This window comes from Drosophila santomea, chromosome X, assembly GCF_016746245.2.
Source record: "Drosophila santomea strain STO CAGO 1482 chromosome X, Prin_Dsan_1.1, whole genome shotgun sequence".
Classification (NCBI taxonomy): domain Eukaryota; kingdom Metazoa; phylum Arthropoda; class Insecta; order Diptera; family Drosophilidae; genus Drosophila; species Drosophila santomea.
The window spans coordinates 22369486-22386059 of record NC_053021.2 but is presented as its reverse complement, the minus strand read 5'-3'; the positions used below and the strand labels follow the sequence as shown (position 1 = coordinate 22386059).

Here is a 16574-nt window from a genome sequence, read left to right as displayed (position 1 = left end):
TAGTTTTCCGAATGGTGGAGTGTTTTTATTGGTCGCTAAATGAGATTCGCTTCTACAAACTTTACGTGCGCTTCCATACGCGTGCCTTTTTAATCTCTTCTTCTTAGTCTTCTGTCGATCTCGATCATCATTCTAGTTCGCTATCGATTACACTATATGGTTTGGCTTAAACTAATCCTTGACAACAACCCACTCATTACATTCGGCCTCTCCTGACGATCACGGCGTCCTCGCGTGATTATTAATTTGTGTCGTCTTCATCTGGCTCATCGGGGGGGATTTCGCACCAGCGTTTCATCTTGTCTGATGAATACCCTGACTTATAATGTCTCTGCTTTCGTTGGGCATGTGGCAGATCTTCAACAAGATATCGGTCGTTGGGCAGCACTTTCGATACAATAAATGGATCTTTGTATCGCGGCTCTAGTTTGCGCGACGTGCCTGTGCTAAACGGCTCGTTCTCAACCAAAATAATGTCTCCAGGGCGTCGTATCTCTTCTTGGCAACTGCTCTGTGGTCGTTGACAGTGTTCGCAGCGTCAGCTCGGAGCTTCTCTAATTCGGCATCCGTCATCATGCCTTGGTCTTGATTCTGGATCACACTCGTCAGCGTGTTTTTAAGGACATCTCGGGGCTCATAACCGTATAGAAGCTGGAATGGGGAAAATTTAGTAGTGCTCTTTACCATGGTATTAATGCTTCACTGGATTGATCGAAGCATTTCGTCCCAACGTTTCTCGTTTTCATTTGAAGGCAAAAGCATTGACATAATAATTCGATTTGTCCTTTCTGCATGACCGTTGGCTCTTGGTGTTCTCACAGCGTTGAGTATATGCTTTACATTGTTCAACTTGCAATATTTTTCGGTACCTCGATCGGTAACAATTTTATCTGACATTCCAACGTAGCTGGTGACTTCTTGTAGGGCATCTAGGACGTGTTTTGTTGCTGTACTTTTTACTGCTCTAACTATGGTGAACTTGGTGAAAGCGTCGACAAGGACTAAAATATGTTCATTTCGCTTTGAACTTTTCGGAAACGGTCCCAGGTGATCCATGTGAACGGTGGAAAATGGAATCGGCTTGATGTCATCGTAGTGGTACTGACCCTCCTGGCGTCCACCTGGTATTTTATACATTGCGCAGCCGACACAGGACTTGATATAGCTTTTTACAAAATTAAACCAAAACAGATTCAATATCCGACTGATGGTTTTATCTGTCCTCATGTGTCCGGCTTTGTCGTGGCATTCGTGGAGGATATGGAATCTCAACTGCTTCGGCACAACCCAAAGCATCTTGCCGTCATGTTTGCGAAACAGGCGATCTTTCTCGATTACATACTCGTCATTTTCAGATTTCTTCTCGGCTTTCATATCAGCAACTATTTTCTGGTCAGTCAGCTTCATCTATGATTGTTTTTGAGATCTTCAGGGATGCTGTCTCCATCTCATGCGATTCTTCAACTGTCGCTCTACTTAACGCGTCAACGTGGCACATCTGAGTTCCTGCTCTATGAATAATATCGATGTCAAACTCTTGTATTCGCAACCACTATCTTGCAATTCGCGGTATGAGCTCTCGTTTTTCCATGGATGTTTTTAAAGCGTTGCAATCAGTTATATCATTAATTTCTCAAAAGCATCGTCTTGTGGCTGCTCCCATTTGAACTTTTGGTCTTTGCGTAAAAGGATTCGCGATGGCTCCGATATTTATGCATATCCAGGTACGAATTTCCGGAAGTATCCAGTGAGACCCAAAAACTGTGGCACCTCGGTGATATTGTTTGGCTTTTCGAAGTCTGCAATGTCATTAGTTTTGACTTCTCCGGGGCTGATTCCATCAGGGTGTATTTGATGACCTAAAAATGTGATTGACTGCTTATACATTGTATAATATACAACTCACACTTGCCTAGATTCAACGTCAATCCGCAGTCTCGCAATACTTGTAAAACTCTCTCTAGTTTTTCGTACATCTCATCAAAAGTTTGGCTGCCAATGAGGATATCGTCCATGTAATGAATCATGTCGCCTTTCTTCACTCGTTTCTGTAACTCTGCCATGAGTCTGTTGAATGCAGCAGGTGCGCTCTTTAGCCCAAAAGGAAGACGTTTAAACTCAAATAGTCCATCCGTTGTGATGAATGCAGTGAACTTCCTACTCTCTGGTTCCATTTCGATCTGATAGTATCCGCTATTCAGGTCTAGTGACGAAAAATATGCGAAACGCTTCGTTTCCTGCAACCTTTCCTCAACATTCGGTACGGGGAAATTTTTCTTTCTGTTCAGCTTCTTAAGGCGGCGGTAATCGATGCAAAGTCGATCACTACCGTTCGGCTTCTTGATGAGCACAAACGGGCTGGCGTACTCTGACGTTGATAGAGTAATAATATCTCGCTCTAATAGTTCGTCGACCATCTGGGCGACAACTTCCTTCTTCGGCTCGGAGACTCGGTATGCCGCTTGAGAGACTACTTGGCCACCCTCAACATCAATTTTTGCCTGGACGACGTTTGTTTTGTCTATGCCTTCTGAAAATGAACAAGAAAGTTTTTAAAAATATTCTCCGTTGAACGTGTTACCGGCTGATAAACTGCTCTCTTGAGTTCAATCTCGGCTGGCTCGAATTTCCACAACAATTCAGCGAATGTGATGACATCTTGTCCCAACAACAAGTCCTCCTGCAACATATTGTCTTCGGCGATGTAAAATTTGGCTGTCACCATTTTTCCAGCAATTTCGATATCTAATACCAAAGCGTCGGTAAGGAAACATGAACCTCCACATATGCCCACAATTTTCATGAAGCGCTCCTGTCGATCTGCGCCGATCTCGTCCGCAATGGATTTGCGAATAATACTGGCTTGGCTTCCAGTATCAATGAAAGCGTTATAGCCTTTCTCGTTGATGTAGATTAAACGAGTGAACAGCTTGTCCTGATTGGATGCGCCCAAACGCATCACCTGTGCGGCTTGGCAAATCACATCGGTGGCATGAAACTTATTGCATTTTGAGCAACGCGTCTTTCTCCTCTCCTTTGGGCATGAATTAGCAAAATGTAAGACATCTCCGCAATTGAAGCATGCTCTAGCTTTCTTTGGGCTTTGGTTGCTTCACCTCATTTTCCAGCTTTACCTCAAAAGAACTGGATTTGGGTAAGAACTCCTTATTTAGATTGGGCCTCCCTCGATTTATAAAGTATGCCTCGGTAGCGTCGCGAAACTCCTTCATCGATGAAAAATGGCTGCAATACTGTTTTGCAACTCTTTGTGCTGTAGACCCGCTCTCACATATCGGATGACTGCTGCTTCACTAAGCTTAAATCGAACTCCAAGTGCTGACATACGGAAACAATACTCCTTTACGGTTTCCTTCGATCGTCTGGTTGCATTTGCCATGTTGAAGTGAATTTCTGCCTCTTCGGGCTCTGATCCGAATTCTTCTCGGATTGCCGCTGCAAAACTGTTCCATGTTGTGTGTAATATCTGCGAAGAATCGAGCCACATTTTGGCGGGACCCTTCAGCTTTGTGTAAATGGCCAGAAGTAAAAATTTTTCATTCCAATGATACGCATCTACCACTTTGTTGACACGATCGATGAATTGATTGACTGAGATCGAATTGTCATCTCCGGGGTCATAATCTGGTAAGGTCTTTGCGATTTCCTTTACCGACGCATATTATTGACAAACTGCGCCATCATGTTTGTCACCGTCGTCATCTGCTGTTGTAGTTGAGAAATCGCAGCCGCCTGTGCTGCGAATGCTTCCTCTTGTTGGCTCATATTTCCAACTGCATGTGCCAAATCCACTTCTTCCGAAGTTTCGTGGTCCACTGGTCTTAGCAGATACTGCAACTGGTCTGTCTTGAGTTCCGCTATCTTGAACATCTTCTCGGAAAATTGATCGCTTCTCTCCTATTTACGCCGAACCACAATTAACCACGAGCACGTGATCGGTATTTCACCACGATTCTCGTGAATTTCACCTTCTGTGAATTTTACCAGACGCTACACATACACACAAGCTTTTTGCATGTATACCTCCAAGTTCACACAGATTCCTGGGCACTCCGCTTTGAATCCATCATCCACTTAGAAAAGGATGCCTTATCCGTAATTTGTAATCTAGTGTCCTCTAGACCTTTGGGAACACCTGTCCCATTACAAACTTCCCACGCCGACGATTCTTCTGCTGCCTCTGCTTTTCCGTGTCTCACACTGTTACTGCCTCTTACACACTACCAACTCAAGTTAGCCCACTTCTGAACTGTAAAAATAAGACAGGATGGCTAGTTTTCCGAATGGTGGAGTGTTTTTATTGGATTAGAAGGGTAAGAGTCGCTAAATGAGATTCGCTTCTACAAACTTTACGTGCGCTTCCTTACGCGTGCCTTTTTAATCTCTTCTTCTTATATCAAAATATCAATATATCAATATTTTTTTCTAAAAATGATATATTTATATCGTGATATTTTGTTTGCCCAAATATCGGTATTGCGATATTTTTTTGATATTTTCCCTTTCGCTCACTTTGATTTCGACGCGATACCAACTACACGAGTACGTGATAAAATAAATATCAAATCAAATTACATAGAAATAAAAAACGGGACTGCAAAATGCAAATTGTTCGAAAGAATAATAAAAACCTGTGGAAACACTTCAAACATGTCATCGCACCTTAAAAATAAACATAACCATGTTTTCGTAAAATGTGCGAAAAAGAAGGTATGTTATATGGTGTATGTATGTGTGCGTATGTTCAAATTTCAGAAGCTCAAAATTTCACTGAGAATTTATTATTATCTGTATTATATCCGTATTATTATTATTATGATCTGTATTAGAAATCCATAAATTTAAGTTATGATATATTAAGATTAAATGAAAATATGAAATTAAATATGAAAATTAAGTTAATAAGACACTTTTATATTTTCATTGTGGGGAAATAAAATTTTATTTGAAAAAAAATATCAAAAATATCATATATATCGATATTTTTTTGTGATATTTTAAATATTATCATCATTTTGTTTTGATAAAAAATATATCATCGATACGATCTCGATCATCATTCTACTTCGCTATCGATTACACTATAGGGTTTTGCTTAAACTAATCCTTGACAACAACCCGCTCGTTACAAATTATTCATTTACAAAGTTAAATATGGTAATTAAATATTAAAAATTTTAACAAAGAACATAAAATAAGATATAAAAAAGAAATGTCTATTTCGTGTTGGTTAAATTTCTGTAAAAATAATGCATAAATCAACAGATTTTGGGCATAATCTATTTCGTTTTTCAGTAATTATGTTACCACAGGCAGTCGAGTGTCTAACAGACACCCGGGTGCTTGCCGAAAAGGTGTTTGCCGAAACACCCGGGTGTTTTGCCAGACCCTTTGTTATGAGTGGCGAGTGTGATCGGCACCCGCGACGTAGGGTTCCGCATTGATTATGTACCCGCGATGACCGGTGTGAGTGGCACCCGCACTCAAAATTGTTGAGTGTGATCAGGGTGGCAAAAAATGCCACTCTTGCAGTTCTCTGATCTGAATATAATCATGTATTTGGGTCAGGGAGAATTTAGAAGAACGGTGTTATTGGTGGTGGGATTTTGTGGGCCTCGATCGGGCAGATCACCCATCATGATGTTGCTGCTTTTATGTCTCGTAGGTTATTTCTCGGTTGTTCAATTCACTGGCGCTGGTTGAAACGGTAGATATTGCGAATTGTTGTTGGTTGGTGTAAGTTGCTTAAGGAGCTTTAGATTTGCTTGGCAAAACTAAGACACGACTGATCTCAAGAGTAGGATTCTTTAGTTTTACAAAATAAGCATAAAGCGTACAATGAATAAAATTTTAGTTTACAAAAACCCGCTATTTTCGCGGAACCAATTCTCTTAGTTAAAGGCTTATATTATGTGTTGTTGAATAGGTATTTAGAAATTCTATGCAAGTTTTCTTAACATCATTTTGCTAGATTCTCTATATATTTAAAATTATCAAAGTATTTATATTCTTTTGCTTGTTTTGTTTTTAATTTGCAACTGTATATCACTTTAGATTTCCCATTTTATATACATATGTACGTTATTATTCAATATTAATATATACATAGATACTGATACTTAATTGATGCGAAGTACTTCTGATGGGAAAGTAATTATCCTTTAAAAACGTGCAATATCAAACAGAAACGACTATGCAAGACAATATCTTTTAGACGACAAAGGATTTAAGATTTAAATAAGTAATGTTTAATTTCTAAAGTTTACTTAGCTGCAACGGAAGATACTTTGATTAGCTTTTTCAATTCCAAATCTGGCAGAAAACTGTCCGGAATGCGCCAACCGCCTTGTGACTTCTCCCATTGCTACGTTTAAATGGATTGAATTGAAACCACTCAGTTCCAACACAGTTGTTACCCTTTTCCGACAAAATCTAAGGCGCCTGCACATGTTATAAAATTTTGCTGGAAGATGGCTGGGTATCAAAAAAGATGGAGTGTTAATCTTACCATCTTTACCATCACATTTCAAATATTTATTTTAATTGAGGATCAATCAAAAAGGAAAAATATTAAAAAAATCCACTTGGATCCTCAATGTCGCACGTGTTTTCCTTGTTCAGTAGTATCTCCAGTGTACATGCGATAATCAGAAAAAGCAAATAGGAGATTACGCAAATACATCCGACGATCTTGCCCATCACAAACTTGGTTGCCAGAAGACCCAAATAAAGGATTGAGGCAGTTAACACTAGCATGGCCGTGGTGAATGTAAGGGCCGTGGAGTCGATCACAACCTTCTGCTGGTAAATACAAATATTTAGCAGCCAGGGTAGACCGAGACACACGAAAATGTCGAATGTGTTCGAGCCAATGGCATTGCAGATGGCCATTGACCCGTATCCTGAAAAAAAGCCGTTGATTAGATCAGTTGAATTATTCAAAATAAGCTGTAGTTAGTAATGCATTGGTTAGTTGTATTACACTCAGGGAAAAATTAACGCTTTTCGATATCAAATCAAGAACGAACCGCATCGAAAGTACGGTAAACTCGAATTTTTTTGATTCAAGGACAAACATTTTAATTCAAGAACGAATAATTTGAGACCGAAATTATGAATTTGAGAACGAACGTTCTGGATCCAAGTACAATAAATGTACTGCTTTAAGTATGGGAAATACTTAAAATAAATATTAACAAGAGAGAACGCTATAGTCGAGTTCCCCGACTATCTGATACCCGTTACTCAGCTAGTGGAAGGGAGAAGGAGAGTCTTAAACACAATTTTTGGCGGTTTGTAGGCGTTATAGTGGGCGTGGCAAAAAGTTCTTTGGCAAGTCGATAGAAATTTACAAGACCAATATAAAAATGAAAAAATATCAAAATATTTTTCAAAAGTGTGGGCGTAGCAGCTTTGGGCGGTTTGAGGGCGTTACAGTGGGCGTGGCAAAAAGTTTTTTGGTAAATCGATAGAAAATTACAAGACTAATACAAAAATGAAAAAATTTCAAAACATTTTTCAAAAGTGTGGGCGTGGCAGTTTTGGGCGGTTTGTGGGCGTTAGAGTGGGCGTGGCAACCTGAATCGACAAACTTGCGCTGCGTCTATGTCTCTGGAGTCTGTATGCTTAATCTCAACTTTCTAGCTTTTGTAGTTCCTGAGATCTCGACGTTCATACGGACAGACGGACAGACGGACAGACGGACAGACAGACGGACGGACAGACGGACATGGCCAGATCGACTCGGCTACTGATCCTGATCAAGAATATATATACTTTATATGGTCGGAAACGCTTCCTTCTGCCTGTTACATACTTTTCAACGAATCTAGTATACCCTTTTACTCTACGAGTAACGGGTATAAAAATACTTGACCCAAACTCGTCAAATTTTAATATGTGCATTATAAATTCACGGTTTAAATTGTACAAATTTAAAACTGAAGTATGAGTATTTTTATTTTCAGAGCAAACACTTTTGTTTTAAGAACGAATCATATTTATTGTTTATTTACACGGCTTTAATAGTTTTGTTATTCTTATTTTATATATAGTAAATGTATACATAAAAACTTCCATAATTTTTTTCTTAAAAATTAAATTGTTACACTTTTCTTAAAGTTCTTACAGCTAAACATATTTAACGAAACGCGGTGTCAAGCAAAATAACAAATAGAGTCCTGGGTATCTATCAAAAACGAAGAAAGCCAAATATATTAATAAGTAAATAGAAATTTTGTTATTAGTTATATTACCTTCATTTATTGCCGGCTGTGCTTCGGTAAGCTGTTGCCTGCTGAGATGGTTTTTAATCTTCCTATCGTAAAAAGGAAACACTGCGCTTCAGGTCGTCCTATTTAAAAACCAATGCATGCTCATTCTCTGGGCGTATTTCCCAGAAGTCAATTTTTAACTGTAAATATTACACATTAATTTATAGATTTATTTCTTTTAGAAGTAACATTTGGCAACACAAAAGTTTTATACACATACATGCATACGCATATACATATGCGTGCATGCAAACACGTGCATAGGCCACCGACTTTTTATGTATGTATATTACATACTTTATTTAAAGATTTCTACTTACCCTGCACACCGTGCCCATTTTCACATTATTCTTCAATTATTTCACTTAATTCACTTTGTACTTGTTACTCCAGGAACTTTTTGACACTAAATGAGCGCCGTGTTGCAATCGATTATCGAAAAAACATATGTTTCTTCAACAACACAGAAATGTATGTAATCGATATAAACAAGTGTAAGAAGTCGAATGGCTGGAGATTTTTCGATCGCATAAATTTTAGTTTAAACTTCTTATATTTTTGTGTATATTCTTTTAAAATTGGCCGCATAAAATGATCAAGGAATATACATAAATGAGAAAAGATAAACCTTTGTTTTCCATGAGTATCAATAATATCGCTTTTGAAATGTGTAATTCGAGTACAACTAGTACTTATTCCAAGAACGGTTGTCTTAAAAATTTTAAGTACGACACAGTACATTTTTAAGAACGTTCGTTCTCAAATTATTCGTTCTTCAGTTTTCTGAGTGTACGTGGACTGCTAGACAAACTATTTTTTTTACTCTCACATTCTTCCCATATAACAAAAAGTAAGGAGTTCGGACTCATTTAGAAAATATAGTAACGAGCACGTATGTACATTATGTTTTTAAAAGTATGTCTGCCGCCCACATGCAATCGTGTAAATGACATTTCATTTATTTTCTAGATAAATAAATTCTTTAAATTGCCATGTAAAAAATGTGTAATATTTAGGAAAATGTATGCTTATTTTTCCATGTTAATAAAGTTTGTCAAACGTATGTAAAATAAATTTCCGAATGTTATTACGGGAGGTACTCACCCTTCTTTGACACGATATAAGAGGATGCTACTTCTGGAACACTAGTGCCGGCGGCCAGTACAGTAAGCCCCATGATCGCGTCCGGAATGTTGAGGTTGTACCCCAAAATTGTGAGGAACCAGGCCAGCAAATAGGATATCATGCTGATCCACAGAACGGCAAAACACATGGACAGGAAGAAGATCGATCTAGCACTGGGAATAGTGCAGGCAAGCATCCATTCTGCCGGATATTTGATGACCCACCAGGTCCACTGGCAGAAATTGGATTTCGGCTGCGGTTTCGCGCACACGCGGTCACGAAATCCTTTCAGCGGCTCTTCTTCGCGGGTCATCGGATCTTCGTCCAACACCTCCGACTCCGCGTGTTCATCTAGGAAAGATTTATCTCATTAGTTGTGGGATTAGATATTACAGACTCGATATTAATTTTGTCTAAAATTGTGTATGACCAATAACCTCAACAAAACTATGCATTGCTTCGTGGATCAGATCTGGTCACATACAAATTCCATGACTCTAGGACTTCGAAAAATAGGAGCTCAGAGTTGCCTATGCATTTGAAAGTTTAAGTGTTATAAAAATATTGTTATACCCGTTACTCGTAGAGTAATAGGGTATACTAGATTCGTTGAAAAGTATGTAACAGGCAGAAGGAAGCGTTTCCGACCATATAAAGTATATATATTCTTGATCAGGATCAATAGCCGAGTCGATCTGGCCATGTCCGTCTGTCCGTCCGTCTGTCCGTCTGTCTGTCCGTATGAACGTCGAGATCTCAGGAACTACAAAAGCTAGAAAGTTGAGATTAAGCATATAGACTCCCAAGACATAGAAGCAGCGCAAGTTTGTCGATTCATGTTGCCACGCCCACTCTAACGCCCACAAACCGCCCAAAACTGCCACGCCCACACTTTTGAAAAATGTTTTAATATTTTTTAATTTTTGTATTGGTCTTCCAAATTTCTATCGATTTGCCAAAAAACTTTTTGCCACGCCCACTCTAACGCCCACAAACCGCCCAAAGCTGACAAGCCCACACTTTTGAAAAATGTTTTGATATTTTTTCATTTTTATATTGGTCTTTTAAATTTCTATCGATTTGCCAAAAAACTTTTTGCCACGCCCACTCTAACGCCCACAAACCGCCCAAAGCTGCCACGCCCACACTTTTGAAAAATGTTTTGATATTTTTTCATTTTTGTATTAGGCTTGTAAATTTCTATCGATTTGCAAGAAAACTTTTTGCCACGCCCACCCTAACGCCCACAAATTGCCATAAACTGTCAGTGTTTAAGACTCTCCTTCGCACTTCCACCAGCTGAGTAACGGGTATCAGATAGTCGGGGAACTCGACTATAGCGTTCTCTCTTGTTTTTAAATCAACTGACAAAGAATCTTTTTGTTATTGGTGATTATTTGATTATTTCAAATATGAGGTCCCTTGATTTAGGGACCATTTTCGGATTAACAGAATTCGGTAAGTACCGCAAATGCGCAGCGCATCGTTATCAAAAAAATTGGTCCAATCAATGCAAAAATTTGGGAGTTTATAGCAAACCTTAAGTCAACTATATGGTGTTATTACAAAAAAAAAAGAATAAATTATATAAATCATCGTTGAAGAAACCCTCTTCTTACGGCGAAAAAAATTTTGGATCCTATGGTCAAAGAGCAATTGAATGACATAGGCAAAGTATAGTAGTAAAAGGACAAAAGCCTCGTACCACATAACCAACGAATCCCATAACACACTTGTGAGCGAACCGATGGCTACGAGGTACCAGGCTGTGTCTCTGGTTACCGGCCACCAATCCAGTTTGGTCTGGAAAATATGCAAAAACAAAAAGATGTGTGAGGGAGAGCTCCTGCTCAATTTGTGAATAGTACGCACCGGTTGAGAGAAAATGCCGCAAACGCCTGCAATTGCCAGGACATTAAACACGGAGGATCCCACGATAGTGCCCAGTCCGATGTCGCCGTTGGTGACGAAGGTTCCCACAAAGTTTACAAACAGTTCTGGTGCCGAGGTGGAAGCCGCTAGAAAAGTGGCTCCCGCCACATCGTAGGACATTCGCAGGGCTAATTTAAGACAAAAAGTACACCAACATTAAAGAGTGCAACGCAAAAATAACTTTAAATTCTAGAACACATGATAACGCATCAAATTGAGCCACAAAAATTTGTGTTCTGAGCCTAAGAACCTAATGAAAACAACTAAATTATGAGCTTCAGCAGTTTTTTTGGAAAAAATTTATGTTTCTTTTTTTAATGTATAGTGTATGTATCTTTTAAAAAACAAAATATACATTTTTAATGTTTATATTTAAGTTTTTTTTTTCATTTGAAGTCGCAATTGGTCACAATATGATAACTAATCTCCCTAAAAAAAGGACGTATTACTACGAGGCAATCGAATCCGCAGTCTTCTGCGCCAAGAACAAAGACTGTACAATTGAATGTGATTAGCAAAAAAATCGAATCCACTCAGCTAGTAGAAGTGCGAAGGAGAGTCTTAAAGTTTTTGGCGGTTTGTAGGCGTTAGAGTGGGCGTGGCAGAAAGTTTTTTGACAAATCGATTGAAATTTACAAGACCAATACAAAAATGAAAAAATATCAAAACATTTTTCAAAAGTGTGGGCGTAAAAGGGTATACTATATTCGTTGAAAAGTATGTAACAGGCAGAAGGAAGCGTTTTCGACCATATAAAGTATATATATTCTGGATCAGGATCAATAGCCGAGTCGATCTGGCCATGTCTGTCTGTCCGTCCGTCTGTCCGTCTGTCTGTCCGTATGAACGTCGAGATCTCAGGAACTACAAAAGCTAGAAAGTTGAGATTAAACATACAGACTCAAGAGACATAGAAGCAGCGCAAGTTTGTCGATTCATGTTGCCACGCCCACTCTAACGCCCACAAACCGCCCAAAACTGCCACGCCCACACTTTTAAGAAATGTTTTGATATTTTTTCATTTTTGTATTGGTCTTATATATTTCTATCGATTCGCCAAAAAACTTTTTGCCACGCCCACAAACCGCCCAAAGCTGCCACGCCCACACTTTTAAAAAATGTTTTGATATTTTTCCATTTTTGTATTGGTCTTGTAAATTTCTATCGATTTGCAAAAAAAAATTTTGCCACGCCCACTCTAACGCCCACAAATCGCCAAAAACTGTTGAAGACTCTCCTTCGCACTTCCACTAGCTGAGTAACGGGTATCAGATAGTCGAGGAATTCGACTATAGCGTTCTCTCTTGTTTAAATTAGTAGCAGGAATTGGGATTTCCAACAATTCGACCAAAATTTCAACATCATCGGGTTTTTTCAGAGCAGTTCTCACGTTCTTTTCTTTAAGAATTATTTCTTTCTTTGTAATTAAAAGTCTGTGTTACTTGAGTTAATGAATTTAACGTGTATCTGAAATTACGCAATCTATGAAATTAAATCTTACTGTAGCAAAGGCGTTCCATGGCTGGCACAAGATAATCGTCACAGACAATCGCGAGGATGACAAAAAGGTACATGCTGACTAAGAAGGACACAACGATTGCTATCCAACTTTTTTGTCGCAAAAGGTTTGGGAAATCCACGATGGTCGGCAAAGTGCAATTAATGGCATCGATATCATCGCTAATAACATGTCTATATGCAAATGGGTAATACCCCCATTCTGAAATACCAAAAATAACAAAATAGATAAGTTCGTTACTTACCAAGGCAGGCATACATACATATGTATGAAGCAGAGACAGTATCATTTATACAAGAAAAGTCCGAGTTAATTATACCCGTTACTCGTAGAGTAAAAGGGTATACTAGATTTGTTGAAAAATATGTAACAGGCAGAAGGAAGCGTTTCCGACCATATAAAGTATATATATTCTTGATCAGGATCAATAGCCGAGTCGATCTGGCCATGTCCGTCCGTCTGCCTGTCCGTCCGTATGAACGCTGAGATCTCAGAAACTACTAAAGCTAGAAGGTTGAGATTAAGCACACAGACTCCAGAGACATAGACGCAGCGCAAGTTTGTCGATTCATGTTGCCACGCCCACTCTAACGCCCACAAACCGCCCAAAGCTGCCACGCTTACACTTTTGAAAAATGTTTTAATATTTTTGTATTAGTCTTGTAAGCTCAAACAATTAAAAATTTCATGTAGTTTGATTTACTAATCAAAGCTACGCCTGATATTAAAATGCTTCGATTGTTTTCCTTCATAGGTGAATGTGACAAATGTTTTGCTGAACTACCATGTAGCGCACAGTGGGTCAGAGTTGCGTTTGGAACTATTTCTATCTATTTGCCAAAAAACTTTTGGTCACGCCCACTCTAAAGCCCACAAACCGCCAAAAACTGTCTGTCACTCTCCTTCGCACTTACCCTAGCTGAGTAACGGGTTTCAGATAGTCGGGGAACTCGACTATAGCTTTCTCTCTTGTTTTTGAGTGGTCTAGTGACTTGTGCTTACCATTACTGTTGTGTTTAAATTCAGAGGACCGCCAGTCGAAGAACATTATCCCTTAGTGCTTTATTCCGAACTAATAGAACTATTTTAAAATTTAACATTTAAATTATCAAGATACATATATGATTTGTAGATAAGAACTCAAACAACTAAAAATTTCATGTATTTTGATTTACTAATCAAAGCTACGCCTGATATTAAAATGCTTCGATTGTTATCCTTCATAGGTGAATGTGACAAATGTTTTGCTGAACTACCAAGTAGCGCACAGTGGGTCAGAGTTGCGTTTGCAACTTTATATCTTTACAGAGTCAGTTGGAGTCGACTTTTTGACGGTCAGAAAACGCCTCGAAGAAATAGGAATAATGTAGACAACTCCAGAAGTGTTTGGCACGGGTCTTCATCGAGAAACGTTCAAATAATAAAGTAACATTCCCCGCAAAAACCATTTTTCAGGCACAAACTTCGACATGTTTGATACTGCACAACAATAGCTATGAACACAATAAGGAAATGTCACTGGTATAGATGTCTATGTCAGTAACTTCCAGCGGAGTATTTACTTTGTGTGTCTAACTATGAATAGTTGGCTAGCGTAAAACGCTACGAATTAATTCCAACATCTAGTATATAAATAATACTGGGTCAATCGGAAATGGATATTTACATATACAATAATCAACGTTTTTAAAATATATAATATACAATATATTAATTTTTTTAAGCGGAGTTTCATTGGTTAGGTTCATTTTAGTTTCATCCCTATTGTGACAATGATTTTACAAATACCATATGTGTATAAAACTAAAGTTTTTTTTTAACCTTTTTGATTGCAAAGCGTTTACTTTCAGTGTCATAGAAGATACTTTTCGATAGAATTCTTATGCGTATAGTTGTCATTTTCCGATAGTTTTGTTTTGATTACGTGCTCTTATATTCCGCCGTCTTATGAATTCCCAGAATAATTTCCCATTTTAAATCATTTCTCCGCTATCCAATTCGTCTTAAATGAGCTGTCCCATAGGGATCAATTCGAAGTTCTCGCTGGCACTACGTGGTAACCCTTCAACGATGCTTGGAAAAGTCTTTATGTGTAATCTTATTCGTGGTGAAGTTGACAGCCCCGACATGATTAGTCGGCTTACATCTCTATTACAAACTGATTCACTTAAAATTACGTACTACTTATTTTAAATCAATGTAGATCTAACTATGAGTTGTTGCATGACCCCTACAAAGTATTATGTTCTGACTATAATAGACTTTATCCTATTATCTCAAATTCTGACTCTCGACCGCTTTTGATAAGATTATTAATAACTTATTTAACGCATATACCTCGTTTCTTTACTTTTTCTTATATCGCGTCTATCAAATTGCGAATCAAGAGTATCCCTTTTACTCGGGAATATTACCAAAAAGAATTCCATAGTGAAGATGTCCTGATTGGCTTCCAAAATATTTTTAGCTAAACTTTAAAAATATGTGGCTGCATTACTGTATATTTCATAATTTGAGTTTGAGTTTCTAAGAATAGAAATAACTGAAATATGTTATGCACTTGGCTGAATTTGAGCTAAACCTTTTTTTAAATATATATATGTATATATATCAATTACGTTTGTTGATAAATAATTGCTTAAAAGCTTTTCTTAATTTTACCTCGAACGATATCCGTATAAATTTTGTTAAAAGGTAAAAGTATTTCTTTAAAACATGTGAACGGAATATATTCAGCTTACCAGTCCAATCCTTTAAAATTATGATAATTGAGATGGTGTTGCTTAAGAGTCTCATTATCCAATCCCTTTATTTTTATACCCGTTACTCGTAGAGTAAAAATGTTGTAAGTTCCTTTCGATTTGTAAAAAGTTTGTTTGCCACGCCCACTCTAACGCCCACAAATGGCCCAAAGCTGCCACACCCACACTTTTGTAAAATGTTTTGATATTTTTTAATTTTTTTTTGTTAATAATGTAAATTTCTATCGAACGCCCACAATTGTCCGTTTTGAAGAGCCTCCTTTGCACTTTCACTAGCTAAGTAACGGGTATCAGATAGTCGGGGAACTCGACTATAGCATTCTCTCTTGTTTATTATTAAACATTTACTTCTTACTAAACTGAAAAGGAGTTGGCAAGGACTTTCTTCTTTTTTATTCTGACAAGCCTAATACATACTTTTAATTAAGGGGGGGGTAGGGTTTTGAGGGTTCAAAAAAAGTGATTTTTTTTAATTGCATATTATGAAAGTATAGTAACTCAAGATTGTTGTCTGTAAATAGGAAGTCAATCGGAGCAAAACTCACAAAGATATAGCTTTGGAAGTAGGCGGGTCTCGAACGACTACCTGAGTAATCCCTCAGCGGGGAAGACAGCAACAAAAACTTTAAACACGTTTTTCTCAAATCGATGTTTTTTGAGTCGGTGCACTCTGTATCTCAAAATCTATTCAACCGATCGTTCTCAAATTTTTTACAGTATTTCCTTACATAATTTATGAGGTAACGCTGTCGAGATTTTTTCGTTTTTGATTTTAATTTTTTTATTATTAACAACAATAGTCATGAACTTTGGCCAAAAATCGGTATTTTCACTTTCAAGTTTTGTAAAAAGTTCAAAAATTATAATAAATGGAAAAACTCGACAGGGATACCTAGAGGGACATAAAAATTGATGGAAAAACTTTGGGTATTTCATATCAGATTA

General features: G+C 37.9%; 1 protein-coding gene and 1 long non-coding RNA gene across 5 annotated transcripts; both read right to left on the bottom strand.

The window, feature by feature from the left end:
- Positions 1 to 6530: 6530 nt before the first annotated feature.
- Positions 6531 to 14019, bottom strand: LOC120457060 (sodium/potassium/calcium exchanger 4). Of its 4 annotated transcripts, XM_039644236.1 has the most exons (6): positions 13870 to 14019; positions 12850 to 13068; positions 11289 to 11476; positions 11036 to 11219; positions 9396 to 9767; positions 6531 to 6920 (listed from the first exon to the last, which is right to left on the bottom strand). In XM_039644236.1, the coding sequence occupies exons 1-6, from the start codon at positions 13913 to 13915 to the stop codon at positions 6589 to 6591; spliced, it is 1341 nt and encodes a 446-aa protein (XP_039500170.1). In that variant the 5' UTR covers positions 13916 to 14019; the 3' UTR covers positions 6531 to 6588. The 4 variants fall into 4 exon arrangements, with proteins under 4 accessions (XP_039500170.1, XP_039500171.1, XP_039500172.1 ...); XM_039644237.1 differs by lacking the exon at positions 12850 to 13068 and having other exon boundaries at positions 6538 to 6920; XM_039644238.1 differs by lacking the exons at positions 11036 to 11219; positions 11289 to 11476 and having other exon boundaries at positions 6538 to 6920.
- On the bottom strand, positions 8149 to 8811 carry LOC120457062. Its single transcript, XR_005616906.2, has 3 exons — positions 8612 to 8811; positions 8274 to 8431; positions 8149 to 8206 (listed from the first exon to the last, which is right to left on the bottom strand). It is a non-coding gene; the product is annotated as an uncharacterized LOC120457062 (long non-coding RNA).
- Positions 14020 to 16574: the final 2555 nt, after the last annotated feature.